The sequence below is a fragment of the Gekko japonicus genome, unplaced genomic scaffold (assembly GCF_001447785.1).
Source record: "Gekko japonicus isolate JY-2015 unplaced genomic scaffold, Gekko_japonicus_V1.1 scaffold343, whole genome shotgun sequence".
NCBI lineage: Eukaryota > Metazoa > Chordata > Lepidosauria > Squamata > Gekkonidae > Gekko > Gekko japonicus.
Window position 1 is genome coordinate 712,037 of NW_015171513.1, and position 24,651 is coordinate 736,687.

General features: G+C 40.3%; 1 protein-coding gene across 1 annotated transcript in view; it reads left to right on the forward strand.

The window, feature by feature from the left end:
- Positions 1 to 24,651, forward strand: part of ROBO1 (roundabout guidance receptor 1) — a 433,180-nt gene that overhangs the window by 379,995 nt on the left and 28,534 nt on the right. The window contains exons 21-26 of the mRNA XM_015419360.1: positions 3,852 to 4,006; positions 4,904 to 5,248; positions 11,758 to 11,862; positions 18,666 to 18,810; positions 18,987 to 19,235; positions 20,274 to 20,683. Coding sequence (XP_015274846.1) covers positions 3,852 to 4,006; positions 4,904 to 5,248; positions 11,758 to 11,862; positions 18,666 to 18,810; positions 18,987 to 19,235; positions 20,274 to 20,683 — 1,409 coding nt within the window. The remainder of the gene's footprint in view (positions 1 to 3,851; positions 4,007 to 4,903; positions 5,249 to 11,757; positions 11,863 to 18,665; positions 18,811 to 18,986; positions 19,236 to 20,273; positions 20,684 to 24,651) is intronic.

The following is a 24,651-nucleotide window of genomic DNA, read 5'->3' on the forward strand; positions in this document are numbered from 1 at the left end:
AAGGAGTTCCTGCTACATGGAGAACTGGTTGGAGAACTGCTTTCAAAGAATAGTTGTCAATGGCATTTCATCTGATTTGAGGGAGTTATCCAGTGGGGTGCCAGGGTGCTCTGTTCTGGGCCCAGTACTTTTCAATATAAATGATCTGGATGAGGGGGTGGAGGGACTACTCATTAAATTTGCAGATGACACTAAACTCAGAGGAGTAGTGAACACCTCGGAAGATAGAAATAGAATTCAGTGAGATCTGAACACTGGAAAAGTGGGCAGATGTGAACAAGGATAATTGCAGATTTCTACATCTGGATAATCAAAGTGAGAAGCACAAATACTGCATGGGGGATACACTTCTGGGTAGCAGTGTGTGTGAACACATCTTGTGATACAGGTAGTGAAAGTAAATGGTAAAGGTTTCCCTTGCTCGAAAGCCAGTCGAATCTGACTCTAGGGTTGAGGTGCTCACCTCCGTTTCCAAGCTGAAGAGTCCAAAGACGTTTCCGTGGTCATGTGGCTGGCATGACTAAACGGCAAGGCATACGGAACGCTGTTACCTTCCCACCGAAGCGGTACCTATTCATCTACTTGCAATTTCTTGCTTTCGAACTGCTTGGTTGGCAGGAGCTGGAACCAGAGATGGAAGCTCACTCCGTCATGTGGCACTCGGGTCTCGAACTGCTGAACTACCGACCTTCCAGCTAAATATGAGCAGTCAGTGTGATTCAGTGGCAAAAAGGTTAATGCAGTCTTGGGGTATACCAACAGAGGCTTAACATCATTGATCATAATCTTGTGGTTGAAGAAGATTAGTACCTCTTGGTTATACCTCTTATTTAGAAATTACAACTTATGTAAAAATTGTACCTGCCCATAGATTAACCTTTCTGCAGGATAAAAGAGAGTTTGTAATATCTTTACCTGAGTCCCAGAAACCTGTCAAATCTCCAGTTCATGCAGTGTTGTGTTTGCAATGTCATTGATGCTATCTTTAGTAGAGCATGGCATTTACAGGAATGTATGATGAGCTCAAGTATTCCAAGTAGATTTCCTAGCAAACAGATATTTTCCTAGTAGAAAGACACTTTTTGGGAATCTAACTGGTAAAAGCATGCCTCTGTCTTTTTAAAAAATACTGTTGACTTTCCATCCTCTCAGATCTATCTTTTGTTTGTAGAGGATAGATACTGTTTTTTTCTCCCTGGGTAAACTATTAGCTACTATTTCTCATCACATTTCTGTGTGTTCTATGTGTTCTTCCTCCTGTTCTAGAAATGGTGCTTTATGATGTGTCTGTAAAATCGTGCTCTTCCTGGTCTAATGAATTTAGAAGCTGCTGTTCCTATCCTGTGATATTATCCTTATTATATCCTTGCTATAAGTAAATTGTCGTTTCTTCAGGAAAGAAAATTAAGACACAACATAGGCCTTGTACATAACCATAACGCTCAGTCTGAAATGCTACAGGTGTGTGGTGGCATAAAGAAAAATAAAGAAGAAATCTTTTCTCTTCTGCAGTGTATGCTTGGCAGCTAAGGGGTCAAGAAAGATATTCTTTCAAGTTCTATTTTAAAGATTTATCTCTGCTTTATTGTGAAACTATCTATTTACTTTGCTGGAAACTGAGATTCTCATAGACTTAAGGGTGGAGAGTTTTTTATAAGCTATTACTCATGATCTTATTTAAGAGCATTCACTTCACATTTACAATAAATCCCAGAGGAATGTGTCTGTCACCATGTTCATTGTTTCATGTACTACCCTGAAGATCTAATGCATTCAGAACAGTTATGTTCCATTGAAAGGAGTGTATATAGTGGAAACATTTTTGAAGTACCATTCTGGATGTCCAATTTAAGCTTTTGTCATAGTCTTTTGCAAATAGCTCTTGATGAAATCTGATCCAGAACTGTAAGGAGTTTAACATATTTTATTTTTTAATCACTACTGTGACTGTGGCTGTCAGTTTTTGAGCACTGGTGACTATTGGTGTAGTGGTTAAGTGTGCGGACTCAAATCTGGGAGACCCGGGTTTAATTCCCCATTCCTTCACTCACAGCTGCTGGATGACCTTGGGCAAGTCATAGTTCTTTTCAGAGCTATTCTTTCAAGGACAATTCTCTCAGAGCTCTCTCAGCCCCACCTATCTCACAGGGTGTCTGTTGTGGGGAGGGGAAGGGAAAGGAGTTTGTAAAGACTCCGAGTGAAGGGCGGGGTATAAATCCAATCTCTTCTTCTTCTTCTTCTATTAGCTTTGCTGTTTACATCATAAGTCAAGACTCTATCAACAATTTCTGCTATGAGTACACATCCACTTCATAATTTGCAGTATTCTCTTTTGCTTCCATAATTTCTTTTTTCTGTAAATCCTGCATTATTCACAACACATAGTGGCTTTAAATATTTACTTAGCTTTCTCGGAAGATTCTCATTCCTAGTTAGCTTTTCTTAATGGGGTTGTATGTGAAGCCTTAAAAAGTAGACAGTATTTTTCCAGGTTCATATCAACATAATGCTGTTCTGGGTATACTATTATTTTTATGTAACTATAGCCAACATTTGATTAATTGTCAAAAGAACATTTCTGATACATGAAGTTGTGCTATGGAATCAATATAGCATTTATTTAACTGGCTCTAGGCCTTCCAGTGTTAAATTTCATGAGACATACATGAAACTATTATGACAGAGCTTGTCTTTCCATCAGCACTTAATAACCAACTACACATCTCTTTCCACTGTTATAGTAATATACAGTGTAATATGGCTTCCAGGGAGGTTTATGCTGAGTTCATATTTGACCATTTAAGTGTTGTTTATTCAAAATCATTCCAAAATATACATTGCTGCTTCATTCAGTGAGGGAACAAAAAAGACAGCTCTCTGGTACACTGAGCTTGCAATCTAAGGAACAGTAGAGACATCAAGGGAAGACAAGGAAAAGGCAAGAATAACATGGCTGACTTTGAATGTCATAAAATTTTCGTGACCACTGCACAAGCAAAACCAGAGATGTCGTGTCTTGGACTACTAGGGGTAAAGTTTCTGTCAGTTGGAAGTGAGGAGTTGCAGATATATGGGTTGACCAAAGGCTGCACAGAAAATGTTTTGAGGAGAGATTTTAAGATATGTAGAGTACAGAGGCACTGCTGCAGGAGTTATGGGCTGAACTTCCAGGCTTAAGATACAGCAAGAGAGTATGGTCAGAGCTGGGTAAAAGACCAGAAGAGCTCCAGATGACTGAAAGTGGTGTAACTGGCAGAACAAAGTTCAAGGAGAGGGATATAATACAATAAGGCAGACATGTAATGTGGAACAAAGCTATGGAGATAAGTCTGCAGAAAGAGTTCAGAATCATTGCAGGAATTTAAGGCATCACAATTTGACAGGAGGAATGAAAGAGTTTGTCAGTGGAGCTCTGATAGACGGCTAAGCTGTGACAAGGGAAAGCAAGTGGGAAGATTGCAGTAGTCATGGTTGGAGATGATTAGCTAATAGGATAAAGAGGAAGGGTGGATATTTGCACATTATGTAAAAAGAAATAACATGGCGTGGCTATAGATTGATTGTGGGAAGTACATACTTTTCTTTTAAATTGTGGGCAAGTCTTTTTATAGATATGCAACTTTTAATTTTTTAATTATTTTCCCAGAAAAAAGGTGGGATACAGAAGGGAAAAGGGGGTGGGGGGAAGTATAAATTCATCAGGTTTGTCGAATAATATAAGCTGTTACGTACAAGAAGTAAAATCAGATATATTACCAAATATATTACATGTTTCAAATATAGAAGCAGACATTAAAGAATAAATAAGAACTTTCGTATGCAACGTTTGATAAAAATCATTGTTTATTAAGGCCAGGTCTTTTGAACATCAATGAACCTGCCCCTCAGCCATGGCTTGCAGACACGTGGCCTAACACTGGGAACAATCACAATGACTGCTCTATCAACTGCTGTACATCAAGCAATGGAAACAGTGATAGCAACCTCACTACATATAGCCGACCAGGTAAATGTTGTTTATTACTATAAGTCTTTTTCTTTAAATTTAATTTTTATTGCTTCCTGCTTATTAATTCCTTCTGTTCAAGTCTCCCTTTGCTATTAGCCTCTTCCTCTTTTGACAGATTAGAATTGAAACACGCATTATAGTCCCTTTGGGAATTCTTCACTCTATGGTAATTATGGGAAATAATGAAGGATTTATCCTAAGATGCTCTCCACCCTTCCAAGTATATTGACTTTAAGGGCTTAGAAGGGTGTAATTTTGCTTATGATGGTACTGTCAGCTTTTTTTGGTGCCCAGACGAGTGCTTATCGAAATCTGATCTTGAATGCTATGCATTATTTAAATGGACAGCAGATGTGCAGACATGTCTTATAAACTACTGAGTACCATGCTTCAGCATTTGTTCTATTTTGCAGTTTGCATGAGCTGCCACATGTAGGGACATCAACATTTCTATGTGCTTATTGCAACAGAAATGGATACATCTGCTTTTTTGTTTACACAAATGTGCTATAGTGTCAATAGACCTTCATTTCCTTTCACTGGAAAAAAACAATGGTTATGTATTTAAAATCTATGAGCAGATGCTGCCATCAGAGACTTTTAACTAACTGTTTCATTGGCTAATACCTTCCTGGGAATAGAAATAGATACGAAGAAGTTGGGAGCCAAGAGAACGTGTACCATACAGACATGTGCGCCTAGTTTTAGATCCATGAATTGTTTCTTGATACAGTTTAGGATTCTGATTTTTCTACTTATCTCAACCACAAATCCATTTCTGATTCAAAAAGCAAGTCACACATTTTTGCACAAAACATTTTTAAGCACTAGGGCCTAAAAATATGGGTTATAACTGAACACAATCTTCTCCCTTTCCCTTCCTGCTGTGGTTAGCTGATTGTATAGCCAATTACAACAATCAGCTGGAGAACAAGCAGACAAACCTAATGCTGCCTGAGTCAACAGTTTATGGAGACGTGGATCTAAGCAACAAAATCAATGAGATGAAAACTTTCAATAGCCCCAATCTAAAAGATGGAAGGTTTGTCAGCCAACCAGGGCAGCCTACACCTTATGCCACCACACAACTCATCCAGTCAAACATCAGCAATGTTAACAGCAACGTTAATAGTGGCAGCGGCGATTTGAATGAAAAGCATTGGAAGCCTTCTGGACCACAGAAGCAAGAGGTTGCACCAGTTCAGTACAACATTATGGAGCAAAACAAATTAAACAAAGGTAAACCACCTAGTATTTTCCTCCTTTTCTGTGCACTGGGGAATCCTTAGGACTTGAGTTTGAGGTTCACAGTTGTGCTGCATATATGTTGGTCTGCTCACAGTGATATTTACCATCTCAGGATCTGATAATTGGTTGCGGAGTGTAAAATTTGCCACAATAGACCAAGCACTGTGATGCAATCTAAATTCCTTTGTAGATATACATATTCCCAATTAGCAGTGTCAAAGAGTTAATTAGTACTACAATAATCTTCCAAGATCAAATTTAGTCTAACAAATAAGCAGCTGTATCTTAAAAGAGAGTAAAATAAAATATATTTCATATGGCTTTGAACTAATAACAAATGAGTGTTTGGGACTGAGACTGCATCTTTAATTCATAAAGGACATGCAAGGTACAGGCATCACACTCAAATTTTAAACCAGGTCAACCCATTCTTCTGGTGGTGAATGTAGGGTAATTAAACGTACACTTCCTTGAAAATGTCCCAAAGTACGTATAAAAATCTGGAAAACTTTATTGTGGCAGATGCCAAAGATGGAAGCAGATTAATCTGATGAATTTTAGCATTTCCATTACATTCACCATCTTACTTAACATTTTCGGACTTAAAACTGTTGTTCTTTTCAAAAGTACAGAATCCATAAGCTAAAAATGAATTGATTTCAGTGTTAGCTTCAAAATCAGAATGTACTTTCTATCCTTAAGGGCACATCTATCTAATTTAACATGTTAGATATAGAAAAAGAAGTTATGTGATTTCTTACTAATCCTTCAGGCTACTATTCAGCTTGCTTCAATAACCTGATTTGCAAAATGCTGGGCCTGCTCTAACTGTGAAGAGTTGGAATACATTGTTGTAGCTTATATGGCCACCTAGTGATATGGAAGAGGTAAAGGACATGTTCCATTACAAAAGGTTGATTCAATTTATTTACTACGTGACCTGCTTATCCACAGAATAGTTCAGAGGCCACATAAATCTGACATGAGTATACAGCTGTTTGATATAGCAATAAAGGCATTTAATTATATTTTGCCTTTCATTTTTCTACATGTATAGGTTTTTATTTCAAAACTGTACTTTTAAATCCAGAATAACATTTATTCTTTCTAATTAATTTTTTAAATTTTTTTTAGATTTTTGTGTTTATATGTGTGTGCGTGCTCCCTCTCAGTAGAGTGTCTGTACATACATCCAACTCTATAGTTACAATAGCTGAGCATTGCACCATAGAAGAGCCCATTTAATTCATTTTATGGTCAGATAAATATATGGTGTTTTTTATCTTCTGTGTAAATAGATGTATGAAAGAGAGTAAAATGCAAGAATAATAATCAAATATGTATATTCTGACAGATGGGTTACCATTTGGGTAGATTTTTGCCTAGTTCTATTTTTGATTTATTGTAATTTTAAAGACTTCTATCCTGTCTTTCTCCTGAAAGGCAGTCAAGGCAGCTAAAAGAGAAAAAGAACTAAAACAATAGAGTAGATAATAGAACAACAGTTCTAAAACCATCTTATAAACAACAAACTATCCAGAAACACAAAAACAAAACAGAAAGACCAGTTTCCTAATCAGTTATATGTCATCATATGCTCACTTTAAAATTCTGCTTTGTACCACTTCTTGACGATCAGGAGACTAGATGCTTTCCTAATGTTTTCTGGCAGACCGCACAACAGGAAGGCAGTCGCAGTAATCCTGACATTGGAAAGTGCCTGATAACTCTTTGTTTTTGTGTAGTATATTTGTATGCCATTTTTTACTGAGACACAGGACTCAAAGCTGCTTAGGTACTCTTAAGTCACAGGTAACCTAAGATCTATATATCTAAATCTCAACGACTAATACTGATTTCCACAAACAGAGGGCACGCTCTCCCCCAACAGGTTTTTCTGCAGACTCAGGGAACTCCATGAGCCTGCAGAAAAATCCAAAAAGTTTTTTTAAAAACTCAGGGAGTGTTGAATCCCTCCCCGCCCCGTACCTTTTGAAATGGCCACCGCAGGGATCTACTCAAGGCCCTGCTGCATTGACAGTGAGAGATAGACTGGCTGATAGCCAGAGAGAGAGAGAGAGAGGGAAGAAAAAAGCAGAACTGTAGCTGGGATTGGGGAGGATTCCTCCTGCAGTATAAATGGCTAAATAATCTGAGCTTCTCACCCCACCTCTTTTGCTGCGGGCTCCACTGTCCTCTTAAAACTTCCCAGCCCAGAATTACAACTGCTGTCCAGGTGACAGAGCTCAGTTCTCCTGAATAAAACAGCTGTGTTGGAGGGTGGAGACTATGGCATTATAACCTGCTGAGGCTCCTTCCCTCCCCAAGCCTCACTGTCCCAAGGCTCCACCCTGAAATCTCCAGGAATTTCCCAACCTAGAGCTGGCAGCCCTAAGGTGAATTGATCTCTGTAACTGTGGGGGGAGAGGAAACAGGTGGCTGTCTGGGAGCACCACCGCTGCTGCTGCTGCTGCCGTGTGGGGTGGGGGAGGAAACAGGCAGGAGGCTAGGAGAGTGATGGTGCCAGAAAGAGTGATGGGGGCAGAAAGAGAAAGGGTGATGAGGTGGGGAGGTGGAAAAACAAAGAGAATGATGAGGGGGCAGAAAGAGAAAGGAAGTAACATGCATGGAGGAGAGAGAGAGAGTATAGGAGAAGAGTGTGAGAGAGGTAGGGGGAAAGGGGAAGAAGCAAAGGTGTAAAGAATGGGATAACTGCCCTGCAAGTGTCTTGCTGGTCCCCATTTGTAACAGTATAATTGCAGCCCTGTTATTACAAAACTCAAAACTGGGAGGAAATGCTATAAATGCATAAAAAACATCTATAGAGACAAAAAATAGAAAAGCTGGCAATCTACAGTCCAAGAAAGTAAGCAGCCTTCCCATTCCCAGTCCCAGGTATCAGATCTTTATATAATCCGTAAGCATGGAGGCAGATTTGCATCTCTGCAAGGTGAATCACCCTAGAAAGCTGCAGGCCAAGCCTCTCTGGTGGGCTCAATAAACCTGCTACATTTGTATGAACAGCAATGGTCTTTCAGGAATGTGGTTCCAGGTTATTATGAGTTTCAAAGATTAAAAGCAGCACCTTGAATTGAGCTCCAAAACAAATAGGTAACTAGTATATGGGTTTCAAAATAGGTGCTATATGAGCAAAACAGTTTCTCAACAATATACAAACGGCTGTATTTGGACCATTTGCTGTTTCTGAACAGTCTGTACAACTATACTTTTAGCAACCATATTCATTTGTTTCTCAAGCAGGAGGATATTTCTAACAGGACCCCTGAGGTCCTAAGTGAGCTTACTAAAGAAAGATAGACCTAATTGAGAATAGGCATCAAAATTCTGTCCAGAACTTCATTCTTACCAATTAACACCATCTCCTCCTTCTATGGATTGCATTTTACCTTGTGCACTTGAGTAGAAAGAACTTAAACCATTTGAGCACTGTGTTGTTTTTCACTAGTATTAATTAAACATCTACAATTGACACAGACTAGATTCTCTCTATATATATTTAAAACATCTGTTAGTCACTTTTCTTCCTTGCGGAACTCAAGGAGGCTTATAGTAAAACATTATTTAAAAAACCAACAATTGTAAATCCTATAAAAGTCACAGATAAAAAAACTCCTATTAGGACTGCCAATCATAAAAGCTAAATCAATCCGAGTGCAGTCCTAAATAAAATTGTCTTCAACTGCCTCCTGAAGATCGGCAGTGAGGTGGTCAAGCACACGTCCCTGGGAGGGGGGGTTTCCATAACTGTGGGGCTGCCATGGAAAAGGTCCTCTCTTATGTACCCACTAAATGAGCATCTTTAATTGGTGTGATGGTCAGGAGGGCATCTCACCGTGATCATAATTCTCATCCAGGAACATATGGGAGAAGACAGTCCTTTAGAAACCCGTGCCCCAAGCCATGGAGGGCTTTAAAAGACAAAACCAACACCTTGAATTGGGCTCGGGAATGGATTGGTAGCCAGTATAATTGCTGTAGTATTGAGACATACACTCCCAATAGCTGGCCCCAACCATCAGTCTGGCCACAGCATTTTGCACTAGCTGCAGCTTCTGAACACTCCAAGCGAAGGCCCAAGTACAGTGCATTGCAGTAGTACAATCTAGATGTAACTAAGGCATGGACCACTTTGGCTAGATCTGCTGATCCAGGAACAGGCTCAGTTGGTGAACTAGCCAGAGCTGGGCAAATGCTCTCTGAGCCACAGCAGCCACCTGGTTTTCTAAGGTGACCACTATGTCAAGCGGCAGTCCCAAGCTGCAAACCTGGCTTTTCCAGGGGAGTATAACCCCATCAAAGACAGAGATCTCAAGTTCATGGTCTGCCTTTCTACTAATGCACAGAACATCTGTCTTGTAAGGATTAAGTTTCAGCTTATTCACCCTCATCCACCCAATTGTTGACTCCAAGCACAGGTTCAGAACATAAACAGCATCCTTAGAACTGGTGGAGAAGAAAGGTAGGACTGGGTATCATCTACAAATTGGTGGCAACCAAGCCCATACCTCTTGATGATCTCTCCCAGTGACTTCATCTAGGTTTTAAATAGCATGAGTGATAAGATGGAACCCAGCAGCACCCCACAAGTCAACAACCATAGGACAGAACAGGAATCCGGCAACACTATCTTTTGAGACCCCCCTCCCGATAGGACTCAAACCACCATAATATGGTGTCCCTTAGTCCCAGTGCTGAGAGGCGACTCAGTAGGATACTATGGTTGATATGTATGTATTTTAATATATCAGGATTCTCAGATTTGGTTTCTTGCTTTCCAGCCAGAACTATCTAACAAAATTTAACTCTAACTCAGATAACAAAAGAATAACCATTTAAATATGTTCTGCACTGTGTTTCATTGTTTCTATTTCATGTTCAGTGACTCTGTTTATAACTCCCCCAAAAAAGTTGTGTTCTTGGTAAGATCACATTGTATTGCCTGATGAGTATGCTAACCATGTGATATCTTTGCCAGATCTTGGATTTTAAAAAAAATCACTGTTGGATGCTACCACTAATGAGGAAACTTGTCGCATGCAACAGAATTAGTTCTAAGTGAAGACCTTTCTAGGCCTCATACATTTCATTGACTACCATGTGGTACTTTTCTAGGAATACATAGAGGGCAAAGACACTCACCTCTGCACAGCATAGAAGCTGGTAAAGGCAGGAAGTAGGCATATGAGTGGCAAGATGGAACATCTGTTCCACACCTAAGCTTTTGGTAGTTTCCTACCACTGACAATTATACCTGTTGTGTTTCATTTGCAAGATGCAGTGTCTGCTCATCTTTTTCTTTTGAATTAACAACTGGACACCAGATTGATTTGTATTAATGGCTGCGTTCAGATGGGCAGTTTCATCTGCTGTCGTTGCTGTTCCCTTATGGATTTAAAGTGCGTGATCAGGCAAAAACATCTGTCTGTCGTGATGCAGTCGTCTGAGTCCCATCCCCCCCCCCCGCTGTGTGTTTCTTTGATACCTGAGAAAGTCCGGTCCTGTTGATCTGAGCTGGTTCCAAAACGGATTTCTTGCTGTCTGATTGCTCTGTTGCGCACCCAGGCTGTCAGGCAGATCTAACTGGTTTCTTGTTTTCCAGACACCATTTTGTTTTACTAGTTAGCGAGGAGCGCATAACTGCATATACAAACCTTTCTCTGTTTCACGCCTCCCCAGGGGTTGCTCAAAACTTTGTTTTCTTTTTAAAGCTCTCAAAGAAAGACAGTTTTTTTTCTGTCCTTTGGGGAAGGGGTAAATTGAAAAGATTAGAGGGAGGATGACAGTGAACTCCATATCTCAGTTATCTCAGCAAGTGCTTGTGCACATGCTCAGAGGGCAAACTTTTAAAATAAATGGCTGACAGCCCATGAACTACATATCCTAGCATGCTAATCGATGCTTGTGGGCATGCTCCAAGGACAAACGTTTTTTAAAAAATGGCCGACAGGCTGACTTCCTGCTGCTGTCTGATCATATAAAAGCACTTTGAAGAGTGCTAAAAGAGTTGAGTCTAATCATGGCAAAATAACCTGGCTCAATTAGAGGTGGGGCAACAGGGATTGAACTGCCTATCTGAATGCAGCCTATATTAAGTTTTTACAGGTGACCCCATTCCCCCTCAAGGCCAGCATGAGTTGAGTTGAGTCTTAAATTCTTAGCTGATGCTCTGCATGATATTGGATTTCTCCTTTAACATATAGAGGCTCAACCTTGCTGAATCTATTTCGTCGGGGAGTCACGTATAATAACAAGGCATAATTAGTAGTAATACCGATAAACCCTTACAAAATCATGTATTTTGCATGGATTACTTCTTAGTACTACTTAAATCTTTGGTTAAAAGGGATAAAAACTTAAATTATGTTAGATTGGGCCAGCAAAAATCTTTTTTCCTGCAGAAATATTATTTTCTATTCTGGTAACCTGATAATGATTTATTTGAGAGGGGCAAAGATCATCTTCTGTTATTAAACTTACAGATTATCGAGTAAATGATAATGCTCCAACTATCCCATACAACCAATCATATGATCAGAATACAGGAGGATCCTACAACAGTTCAGACAGAGGAAGCAGTACATCTGGTAAGTATGAACTACAATCTAGGATCCTTTTAAGGACTGGAAAACCTTTATTAACATTTTAAAAGTTTTAATGTTATTTGAAACACTGTGCTATAATGTCGATACCTACTTTTTGCAAAATTACATTTTGAGAAAAGAATGGCTGGATTTCACAAACATATTTGTGTCAGCTGAAATAAACATACAATAAAACAGAAATCATACAGATTTCTAGAAAAATAGTTGAAAACAGGGCACGGCGGAGCCTGACTGGACAGAGCCGGAGCCTAGAGGCGAGCGCGGAGTCGTGCGCCTGCGCGGTCCCACCAGCGACAGCCGCCGGGACAAAGACGCCAGGAGAACAAGGTCGCCGGGAAAAAAGCAACAGCCACGCCAGAGCAACAGAATCGAGCCCTCCAACTGGGTGCTGGTAGGTTCCCCCACCCCATCATGTGTGGCCCAAGTTAGGGGAGTAATAAGGTTATTAGAACCACTACAAATGTAAACCGCCCAGAGACCCCTAGGAGTTAGGGCGGTATAACAAGTCGAATGATAAATAAAATAAATGTGACACTAGCGCCACTGCTGTTAGCCTAGTGATATTCTAGGTATCTTTTATGGTTGAATTAGAGAAGAGGCCACCTTCCCTTCCTGCCCTTTGCTTGACCCCTCCTCCCCTCATTCCCTGTGCTCTAGCTCTGCTTCTTTTCTCTTTTACCTAGTATCTACTTTTCCACACTGTACCCCTAGTACCCAGTTATCTCCATTCCCTCCCAATTGTCCTTCTTTCCTCCACACAACCCACATAGCCTCTCTTTCCTTCCCTTCAGAGTTTATCAGAGTACCCAATATGTCAGCTGAGATCTTAAAACTTGGCTTCTGGAAAAGAGTTTGTGTATGTTTGTTAGTGGTGATACTGCTAATGGCTAAAGATGTGAAGGCCCGGAAAAAAATGGGAAAATTTGGGGGGAAGGGGACGTGGGTTTTTTTCATTGTTTTCCTGAAGCCTGTTTTGTTTTTTTCTGAAAAATTGGAAAAATTGAAAAAAGAAAAGAAAAAAATGATTATGGAACGTTTTATTTTAACATGATAAATAAAATACTTTAAGACAAGATAAGATGTTCAAATGTTTTCCATATCATTTCTAAAAAATATGTATGGTATCAGATTGATATAATTTCTATGCACTGAGGACAAGCAAGTCCTAGGTTGGAAACTGAACTCTCCAATGCAAGAACAAGATGCATTTCTTCCTTTAAGAGGTACTGTTGTCACAAGAAAAGAAAAAGGTTTCAGTTTTGTTTTTGCATGTGGGTGGGTATTCTGTTTGTAATAATTTTTGGATACACTATATTTTTAATATGCTAGTTGTGATAATTTCATGCCAAGTAAAAATGTCCATAGTCATATTTTATGTTCCTAAAGTAACAGAATTACTTTCAATCTGGACAAGAAAAAAAAAGTGCTAATGTAGCATTGTTTTCCAATTTTTCTGAAAATTTCCGTTTCCCCCTGAAAAAAAACGGGGGTGGGTGGGGTTTTTTCCGAGCTTCAAAATTTTCGGAAATTTTACATCTCTATTAATGGCTATGTTTCCTTGTAAAATCTTATTTACTCTGTTAAATAAATAGATTTAAAATTGGTGTAGGATCTGATTTTATTTTGTTATGGCTTGGAGATACTGTATGTATGTGATTTTTTTAAAATGCTGTGCACAGCTAAAGCAGACCAGTGTGAACTAGTAAGAGAAATATTTCTGATGAGTAGTAATTAAGGGAGAATTGCACTATAATCAAGTAATATTGCTATCAACCTGAAGAAGAAGAATACATTTTTGGTGACAACCAATTCAGATCAATTTTTACAAATGCATTTTTGCTTAATTGTGTTGGGTGGGCCATATAGAATTACAGAGGGGGCTTCTGCATGTGCACTTGGTATTTCTGATGGTATCAGCCTCCTCCACTACAAAAGCAAATGAAGTAAAGTGGGCGGAGTCCTCAGGAACTACTACAGGTCCCAGCAAAGATTCTACTTTCCCACTTCATGCTACCAAGAATAAAACATCATGTGAAACTAAATAACATTGGCTTCCATGGTTACCATGCCCTCATCCCCATCTCCTTATTACCACAAATTCAGTGACCCTCACAGTGTGAGTGTCTGCAGTTAGAAAATAAATTTTGGAAATCCTGTCTGAAGCGCATAAACACTTGGGGATAGGGCTGTATATCCTGCAATTCGTGATCTAAAAATTTATGATTTGGGTAATTACTATGATTTCTGGAATGGTAAATACAAACCTGGGATTCTTAGGTATTACAACCCTCCACCCCCAATCCATGTTATTTTTGTGTGTGTGTTTTCAATAGTCATCTCATTTTTCTGCGATTCTCCTGATTTACTGTGCAATGGCAATTCTCTCTTCCCACGGGATCCTTGAAAGGGATCTGGAGAGTACTCCCAGCCAATTAGCAATGGAAACAAGCTCCAGAGAAGGAATTTTTAAGGCCCATAACTGTCGCCATGAGTCACGTTGCATTTTCAGAAGAAAGGAGACCCCACCCACCATGAACAATTTAAATAGTAGTAGTAATAAAGGTACCCCTACAGTGGATATGCAGCATGAAAGCATGCCTCATAACAATAGGATTATTGATTCCTTATGTACAAACACACCTATACATACTCTGTTTCTTTTTGAGAAATTAGAACTATTTTCAGACATTGCAGTGACTGTGTGGGGTGGTGGCTTTTTGCAAATGATTTTTTCTTTCCACAACAAGGAAGTGTGGTGAATGCAGAGTTTTCAGCAAAAAGGTGTGTGTGTGTGTGTGTGTGTGTGTGTGTGTGTGTGTGTGTATGTATGTATGTATCAATAGGATCTCCATAAGATCATCTAAAGACACTGGATGCAGCTAGGAATTTTTAAAATCAGGAATAAATGGTATCCTCACCAAATTCAGATACAAGATTATAATATCATTTGTCTTAGAGTGCACTCCTACTTGAAAGCAAACATTAAGATTCTTTGGCAACATGCAAAAAAAATTCAAATACTGAGATGTCACTGTTCCTGAATTTTTAAAAAATTAATATTCCCAGAAGTATACAAATTAGCTGCATATCTCCCAAGTGCTAATCTTGATTACAACTTGTGTTCAATTTCCATTCCAAATGCAACAGTACCTGAATAATTGGTATTTTTTTCAGAACTGTTCCAATGGCTAAAGAGTGGCTGAAAACATTTATGCCATACTGTCTTCTACTACTTTCATGTGGGTTGGTTTAGCTCTTTCAGTGATTATTTTCAGCAGCATCTGCTATTTGGAATAAATTTAGTTATTCCATTGTGCCTGAAACATTTCAGTGGACAAGTACAAATTAGGTATATTCATTAACTTAATGCAACAGTGGAACTTTAGTAGATCATATCTATATCATATTGTGTGCTTAAGCTTCAGCAATTAAATAACAGAAAGATGCTTTGGAGAATATATTTACAGCTCATTTGTTTTAGATGACAATCTATAATGTAATTAATAGCTGCATGAAGATCACTTCAATTATATTTCTTGTAAGTTCATTCATGGCTTTGATGTGTTTTATCCATTTATTAATTCACCTTACGAACTTTGTGTGTATTTCTTTGTAAAACTACACTTCAGCAAAATATTGAGAAATGGGTGGGGGGAGCCAAAGCAACAATTATGCAATATATATTGCCAGTGTCTAGATAGTCATAAATATTAAGAAGTTCAACAGAAGGCAAAATGTGTTCTAGTTTTTCAGTTACTTAGTTTTTTGGCTATCTGAAGTAACATGAAAAAAATGGTTTATTTTAACTATGGAATCAGGATTTAGTGTAAAATTGACCATTCAGTGCTAGCTTGCCTGGACAAATCCTGGTTTCAGAACATTCTTGTTTTCTTTTAAAAAACATGAAGTTCCTATCCCATCTTTTGTTGCAGCACTCCCACTGAGTTGAAATTTCATCATGGTTAATAGCTTACTTTCTATTGGACAGATTTACTGTAGGGCTATAAATCCATGCTGCCTTTCCTCATTCCAAATGAGGATACATTGCAATTAAGTTGAACCATTTACATACATACACACAACTTCCAACAGTCCAACAGAATACCACTCTCACCCCCCATTTGGTTGTACTTTTGATAACCCTGTTCTACTTCGCCGCTGCTGGAGCTTGTGTGGCATACCTCTAGTCATTGGGTGACTTCAGGCCAGTCAAAGCCTTGCCTACCTCATATGGTTGTTTTGAGAATAAAAGGACAAAAGTTGTAAGCTACTTTGGTTCCCCATAGTGGTAGCCAACCCCAAGGTGGGGTCTGTAGTTCTCCTGGGATTACAACTGATACCCAGGCTACAAATATCAGTTCCCCTGGAAAAAGTGCAGTTTTAGGAAGTGGACTCTGTGGCATCACATTCCTGCTACACTTCTCCCCAAGTTCTGCCCTCCCTAGGATCTCTGTGGAAATATCCAGGAACTTCCAAACCTGGAGTTGGCAACCCTAGTACCCTTTGGGGAGAAGAGTGTGATATAAATTAATTGAATAAATAGTGGTCAGGTCTGAAAGTCAACACTCTTTTTGACACTACAGGTGATTATTTATTTGATTAGGCTTCTATACCACCCTCCCCATGAATGGGTTCAGGGCAGTGCACAGCAAATTCATATAAAATACATATAAATACAAACCGTCTAAAATCAAAATCCATAAAACCTAGCTTCTATATAGCTCCATAATACAAATTTATGACACCCCCCCAATTTACATTAGCGTGGGGGGAGAGGGGGTAAAAAGCAGTTAAAAGCCAGATAGTTGTTAAACTGCTAAGAAACCATTAAAAACCCCATTGTCCTCAACTGTATGCTTGGCAAAACAGCTCTGCCTTGCAGGCTCTGTGGAATTGTAACAAGTCCTGCAGGCCCCTGATGTTGGTAGGCAGAGAGTTCCACCAAGTCAGAGCCAGGGCTGAGAAGGCCCTGGCTATGATTGAGGACAGCCGGGCGCTCTTTGGGCCAGGGGCTTCCAGTAGGTGTTGATCTCCTGAGTGTAATGCTCTCTGGGGGACATACCAGGAGAGGTGGCTCCATAGGTATGTTGGTCCCTGACCGTTTAGGTCCTTAAAGGTCAAGACCAAAACCTTGAACCTGACCCAGTACTCAAATTGGAGCCAATGCAGTTGGCAAAGCACAGGTTGGATATATGCAGTTATCGGTGTCCCCGTAAGGACCAGAGCTGCTACATTTTGGACAAGCTGTAACTTCCAGATCAGCCTCAAAGGTAGTCCCATGTAGAGCAAGTTACAGTAATCAAGTCTAGAGATAACTGTTGCGTGGATCACTGTGGCTAAGTCAGAGGGAGACAGGAAAGGGATCAGTTGCCTGACCTGTCATAGTTGGAAAAATCCCAGCCAGGCAACATTTGTGACCTGGGCCTCCATTGACTTTTGACCATGTGTGCCAGTGTTAAAGGCACATGATTAAGGGTCAGGAGTTGGCACCTCAAACCTGAATCTCCCCCACCCAGCCAGAGAACTTCCTTCTTTGATGGATTCAGCCTCAGCCGACTCTGCTTCAGCCACCTCACCACGGCCTCTAGACCCTTGGCCAGATTTCCTGGGGTTGCATCTGGCCATCCATCAACAGATAGCTGTCATCAGCATACTGATGGCAACCCAGCCCGAAACTCTGCACCAGCTGGGCAAGGGGGCTCATGTAGATGTTAGACAACATCGGGGAGAGGATAGCCCTCTGAAGGGCCCCATATGTCATGGGGTATCAAGAGGAAACCCTCTCACCCAACACTACCTCTGTCCCCGACCATGGAGAAAAGAGGCAGTCCACTTCAGGGCTGTCCCACATACTCCAATGTCGCTTGTTTTGAGGATAACATAACATGCTTTACAGAACTGTGCCTGTGCCATTCCAGTGACCCTGATCATTATGCTTGTAGTGGCACAAGTGATAGATGGAGCATGTGCTCTCCTCTTATTTTACCCTTGGTAGATCAAGTGGGATGCATCTCTGCAGCCTGCCTTGAAGCCCAGCTGGGCAGCAGCAACACAATGGTTAACAAGAAATGATCTCCCAACCTCAGATGGTTGTAGCACAGATGGGGAAAGCTGGCCTTGTACTGCAGCATGATAAGACAGCTTATTTGGAAGTTGACCTTCCTCCCAAACCTACCTACACACAAGCCTGCTTTGCATGGTGAAACATGAAAGGTTCTTCTAATTGCTGCATGTAAGGGTGGAACATTCCAGGCAAAGGGTGGTATCACCTTTGAACCTCGTTTTGAACTCTGTAGCTAGGACAACCATGAAACATTGACAGGAAACAAGCCATGTTTCAGCCAAGATATGTGTATTCATACATTAAAGTAAGTCTGGTTAATAAACCAACTTCATATCCTACTTTTAGCTCCTACCATAGTTAGTATATTGACTTGCATTTGCACAACCAATTAACTATGGTTGATTTAATTAAATCATCATTTTGCTCTATGTCTGAACAGGGCCAATGTAAAGAATAGATTCTTCATAATCTAATTAAATTGTTACATGGTTAGCTCCTACCATAGTTAGTATATTGACTTGCATTTGCACAACCAATTAACTATGGTTGATTTAATTAAATCATCATTTTGCTCTATGTCTGAACAGGGCCAATGTAAAGAATAGATTCTTCATAATCTAATTAAATTGTTACATGTTTAATTTTTTTTAGAATACAGTACCAGGATTACATAGTTCATTCTAGAAAGTAAGATCAATTATATGAATATATTTCTTCATAGGGAGTCAAGGGCACAAGAAGGGTGCTCGAACCCCCAAGGCTTCAAAGCAGGCTGGAATGAATTGGGCAGACCTACTTCCTCCTCCCCCTGTACATCCACCTCCCCATAGTAATAGTGAAGATTATAGTATTTCAGTGAATGAAAGGTAAGAAGAAATAATGGTTTGTCATTGAGTATTTTGCTGTCTTCCAGTGGCTCAAATTCACGTAATTTCATAAAAGGATTTGAGATCTCGTTGGAAATGAATTTTCAGTCAGTTGACCATAATTTACCTGACTGTGCCCTAGGTTCTACTTCTCATTTTTCTAAATCAATTCTTAGCTATGACCAGGAGATCCCATGCCCGGTACCACCAGCAAGAATGTATCTACAGCAGGATGAGCTGGAGGAGGAGGAAGATGAACGAGGTCCCACACCACCAGTTCGAGGAGCAGCTTCATCTCCAGCAGCAGTGTCCTATAGCCATCAGTCTACTGCCACGCTAACTCCTTCCCCCCAAGAAGAACTCCAGCCTATGTTGCAGGATTGCCCAGAAGAAATAAGCCACTTGCAACACCCACCGGACCGGAGGTCAATTATTCAGCCATGCTGAGAGCTAACTTTTATTTAACTTTCTGTTATGATATCAGCACACTAAGTTTAAATCACAAATTCCAGTGATTAGTCCATTGCAGCAAAAACAAGCTTTGTTTTGGATGTACATATGTACAATTATTTCTTCACAGTTTCAGATTGGGATCTGGAAGACCAGGGTTAGAATCACCACTCTGCTTTGGAAGCTCACTGGATGCCCTTGGGCCAGTTATATATTCTCAGCCTAACCTATCTCACAAGGTTGTTGTGGGGATAAAATAGAGGAAAGAAGAGTGATATCAGCTGCTATGGGTTCCCACTGTGGAGAAATATTGGGTATAAATGAAGCAATTAAATAATTAATGAAGATGGGAGCAGATAAAAAGCAGCTTGGTGATTGACTGAGGCAGGGAAAGATGGAGAGGATACGGGGGTTGCCAGGAGGCAGGATAGAGGAAACAGACCAAGGAGAGGAATACTGGAGGTGAGGTTTCCCCCTCTGTAAGTCTTTGCAGGTTTCCTACCATACAACTAGATCTAGCCCAGTGGCTGGCAGCACACAACTGGGCTAAAAATTTCCTGGGTAGAAGCTGCAGGGGAAAGGAAGGAATTCTGAAGACAGGGAGGCAGGTAAAAGTAGCTTGGTTGGTAGGTGCCTAGGAAAGAAGGAAGCAGGAAAAGAGGCTATGGGGGTTTTCAGGGAAGGGAAATAGAGGGGGAAGGGGAAATGAGATTCCCTTCACAATTACTTGCAGTTCTCCTTCCTGTTCTATGCTGATTTAAGAACTGATCAGAGGAAAAAGCCAATTATGTTTTCATTGTTAAGATGAATTACTTTTCCACTTCACGGTCTAATCAACAGTTGCCACATTAAGAAAGAAAACTCATTTCAGTGCTGCCTTAGGTGTGACGGCAGCATAAAAATGCTACAAATAAATTAATAGAAACAGATAACAAAAAATGAAATGTAAGAAATTTATGAATATTGTGTTAACAATATAATACATCTATCAATATGTACATGTTTGTGTGCAGGCGTCAGCCCGTGAGTCCTCCTCCACCTCCAAGGCCTATCTCTCCACCACATACCTACGGTTATATTTCAGGACCTCTTGTATCAGACATGGATACAGATGCACCAGAGGAGGAAGAGGATGAAGCAGATCTAGAAGTTGCCAAGATGCAAAATAGAAGACTCCTTTTTCGTGGCCTTGAGCAGACACCTGCTTCAAGTGTAGGAGATCTGGAGAGCTCTGTGACAGGTTCCATGATTAATGGCTGGGGATCAGCCTCAGAAGATGACAACATATCTAGTGGACGGTCTAGTGTTAGCTCATCTGATGGATCCTTTTTTACAGATGCAGATTTTGCACAGGCTGTTGCAGCAGCAGCAGAATATGCTGGTCTTAAAGTAGCAAGGCGTCAAATGCAAGATGCTGCAGGAGGTGAGATTTTTCCCGATTCATATATTTGACAAGAGATTTCTATCAAATATGCAATTAGGCATAAAACTTCCTGAGTAACAGCAAAGGTTAAAAATTATTCTTATATTAATCTTCTGAACACATAAAAAGTTATATACCTGTGTAAAACTGGAGTAAAACCCTTGTTAACAAAAAGCTTTTTCAAATATATGTGTGCACCTGCAATTAAGAAATAGAAACTTTCAGTACTTTTTAAAAGTATGTATGTGTGCAAAAACTGCAGTCAAAAAGTAATTATATACCAAAATATACAAAAAGGAGAAGCAATAAATAACAAAACACTGATGTTATGTGAAGGAAAATAAAGAAAGAACAGTGACAAAAATACTGCTCCACTTTTTAACCAATACCCAATTTTTAACATTACTAAAGAATCAGAAGTAATGCATGTAAAAATACAAATGCTTATACCCCTGAAAGATTTTTATTTACAGTCTTTTCTCTATTTACTTCTTTTGTTTTTGTTTCATCTTTCTCAGTCCACCATTTCTTCTATAATGATGTGGTAGTAGGAGCTGGATCTATCACTACAGATAGGTGGGCACAGCTACATTGATCCACCACCAGTGTTCCCTCTAAGCTGAATCAGTGTGAGCTAGCTCATGGTTTTTAAGCCTCTGGCTCACACGTTTTTGTCTTCGCTCAGGAAGGATGGCCCCAGGGCAAACTAATTTATGCAGCAGCCAAATTGCTCGCTCATAACTTTCATGCAAGGAACTCACAAAGTAGATTTTTTGCTCACAAGACTCCACAGCTTAGAGGGAACATTGTACAAATTTATGTGTGCGTATATTTCTAGGCAAGTTCATTGTTAGTTGCTTCTCCTTCACTCTTCAAGATATGCCTCTGGCTCCTGCTGGACTTTACTTAGATTCACAAAACCAAACAAGGACCCACGGTAAGTAGGAAAACCAACATACAACAAGTACCGTGCACAGATGATTATAACATATCATAAATAATTTTATATTTTTTGAAAAATATTTTTACAATAATTTGTACATATATAATAAATCATCTTGATCAAAAATATCAAAAATCATCTCCAAAAATCTCAAAAGATTCTTTACTTAGAAGCAAAACAGATGTGAAGCAGGGTTTCTGTGATGGAATGTACTAACCTCTTTTAAATTTAAATCAGCCAATGGCTGTTGATCTTTTTTCTTCCACATTGTCCTCCATCTAAAAATCTACACCTTCAGCCAACAGTGGGGGAAAAAAATAGGTATATGTCATGCCTGGACTGCTGTGGAATAATAGCAAAGCATGTTGCTTGTGTGTGTTCTACTTCAAGAAGGTGGCATGGGGAGCTTAAACATCCTTTACAACTGCTTCTTCAATCAACATCAGAGTTGCCCTCCTCTCCTGTGGTTGCTTTAAAGTTTCAGGGCTTTTTTAAAAGTCACATTAGTTTCAGTCCTCCTTTCCCATTGGTTACATGAGGAAAGGATAGCATCAGCAGTCTGCAAATATAAATCTAGAACCCCAGGGCAAAAGCCTTCATACATTCTTCTGACAACTCAAGAGTGTCCCATTTTCACAAATGTATTCCGTAGAAGAACTTGCCAATTATTTATGCCTACTACAGTTTATGACAACATTGTAAATATGTCATGGAAAAATTATGTTCCCCACAGTAAAGTTCACTTTCTACTACCATTACAACAGATTTTCTTCTACTGCATGTTTGCTTGTCTCCTCCTATAAGAAAAGCCTGTATATTGTCTTTCCTTTTTATATATATAGTTTGGCCACTCTTCTGAAGAGCTATTCAAGTCAGTATATTTAATTCTAAAAATGGCCCCATCTGTGGGTACTTAAATCAAGAGACTGGAGCCATGGACAGACAAGGCAGATCATTCTACAAATCTGAGAAAAGAAAAATCTGAAAAAACACTGGAGAGTTAAAAATCCACCAAAATGATAGAAGCAGCTCCTGTAGCTTTAAGATACTAATAATCTCAGTGGATGTTGTTAAGCAACTACAATAGTATTGGGGAGGGGCTGCTTGGCATGCAGGAGGTCTCAGGTTCAACCCCTGGAATCTCCAGTGGGAAGGATCAGGTAGCTAGTGATGTGAAAAACTTTTGCCTGAGACCCTGAATAGCCACTGCATGTCTGAGTAGACAGTACAGACTTTGATGGCCCAAGGGTGTAATTCAGTATAAGGCAGCTACAGGTATTCATTGTCAGCCTTCAAGCCCTGGTTTCTGACAGTAAGATACAGGTCAAGGGGGCAGTGCCCTTTTCAGGGCTTTTTTGGCTTTTGAGGGAAGATGCATCAGGGTCAGGCCTAGCTACAGGCAGCAACCACCAAGCAACTTGCTACTATACAACTTTCATGACTCACCCAGTCCCAGCTGCTTCCTATTGACCAACAGCAGCAACCACACAAAAGCCAGTGTGGTCTAGTCATTAAGAGTTTCAGACTAGGATCTGTGGGATCCCAGGTTTAAATCCCCATTTTGGCATGGTGTTCACACAGTCCCAGCCTAACCTACCTCACAGGGTTGTTATGAGGATAAAATGGAGAGGAGGAGAATGATGTAAGTTGCTTTGGCTCCCAATGTGGTAAATGGTTGAGTATAAATGAAGCAAACAATAATAAATATAGCTGAAGACAGGGGCAGATAAAAAATTAGTTGGTGGGTAGAAAGGAGAGAAAGAAGCAGGAAAGCTTGAGGTTATGTGGGCTGCCAGGAGGAGGGAAAGCGAAAATAGGGAGGGGAATTCCAGGGAAGGGAAGACATCCCCCACAAGTCCTTCAAGCTGTTCTTGAAAGAGCAGTTTCTGTCAGAACTCTCACAGCCACACCAACCTCACAGGGAGTCTGTTGTGGGGAGAGGAAGGGAAAGGAGTTTGTAAGCCGCTCTGAGACTCCGATTGAAGGGCGGGGTATAAATCCAATCTCTTCTTCCCACAATGTAACCAGGCTCAGCCCAGTGACTGGAACCAGGCTAGTAGCCACAGTGGTCCACAAAGGGGTGGGGCCCCATCAATCATTTGTCATGCCCCCCAATTAGTAGTGGGGATTGTTGTGAAATCTGATACATGTATTCTGCCAATGAGAGGGCATTTCCCCCTCCTCCCACCTTACTCCTAGGCTTTGCCAAGGAGGGAGAGATTCTCTGTCTCTCCTCCCACCTGCTTCCCAGGCTTTGCCAATAAGGGAGAGAGTCTCCTTCCCTCCTCTCACCTCTTTCCCAGGCTTTGCCAGTGAGGGAGATCCGCACAAAGTTGCTGCTCCTGCTGTTCTCTGAAGCATGTGACACAGTCTTTTTCCTGCCATAGCTTGCTAGCTTGTGCCAGTCATGAATTCCTCTGATCTGAATCACTGTAGAACATTAATGTAGAAGCTTTGGAGGGGGGTCCCAAATGAGGAGTGTTTAAGTGTAATTAAAATCAGAGGGGTGGGTGGCAGCATCAGCAGCCTCTGTATTCTGCCTTTCACAAGTGGACTGGTGTTGATTCTACAGTGAAACACTTGCGATCGTGACCATTTTACAGTGTGTGCTGGTGCCCATGCAGCTGTTTTGGCCCTTGAAAACACTTGGGGTGGGGGAAAAGAGTTCTGCACCACAAACCCACAGTGGATCAGAACATCACAGCATTTAAAATCACTGTAAAACGGTGATAGTGAATTGGTGCTGGCAGCAGTTTTGCCTTCTCTTTTAAATGGGCTCAGCAAGGAGGGAGGGAGTCAATATCTGTATCTGTAGAGGCGAGCCTCCCCAGCTTCTCTTCCCATCTGCATGAAGCAAAAAAGCCACCCTCCCCCTGCATGCCAGGCAGACTTAGAGATGTAAAATTTCTGGAAATTTTGAAGCTCGGGAAAAACCCGTTTTTTGCCCAATTTTTTTTGGAAAAAAACTGAAATTCTTGGAAAAATTGAAAAAAATGCTACATTAGCATTTCTTTTGTCTTTTCTA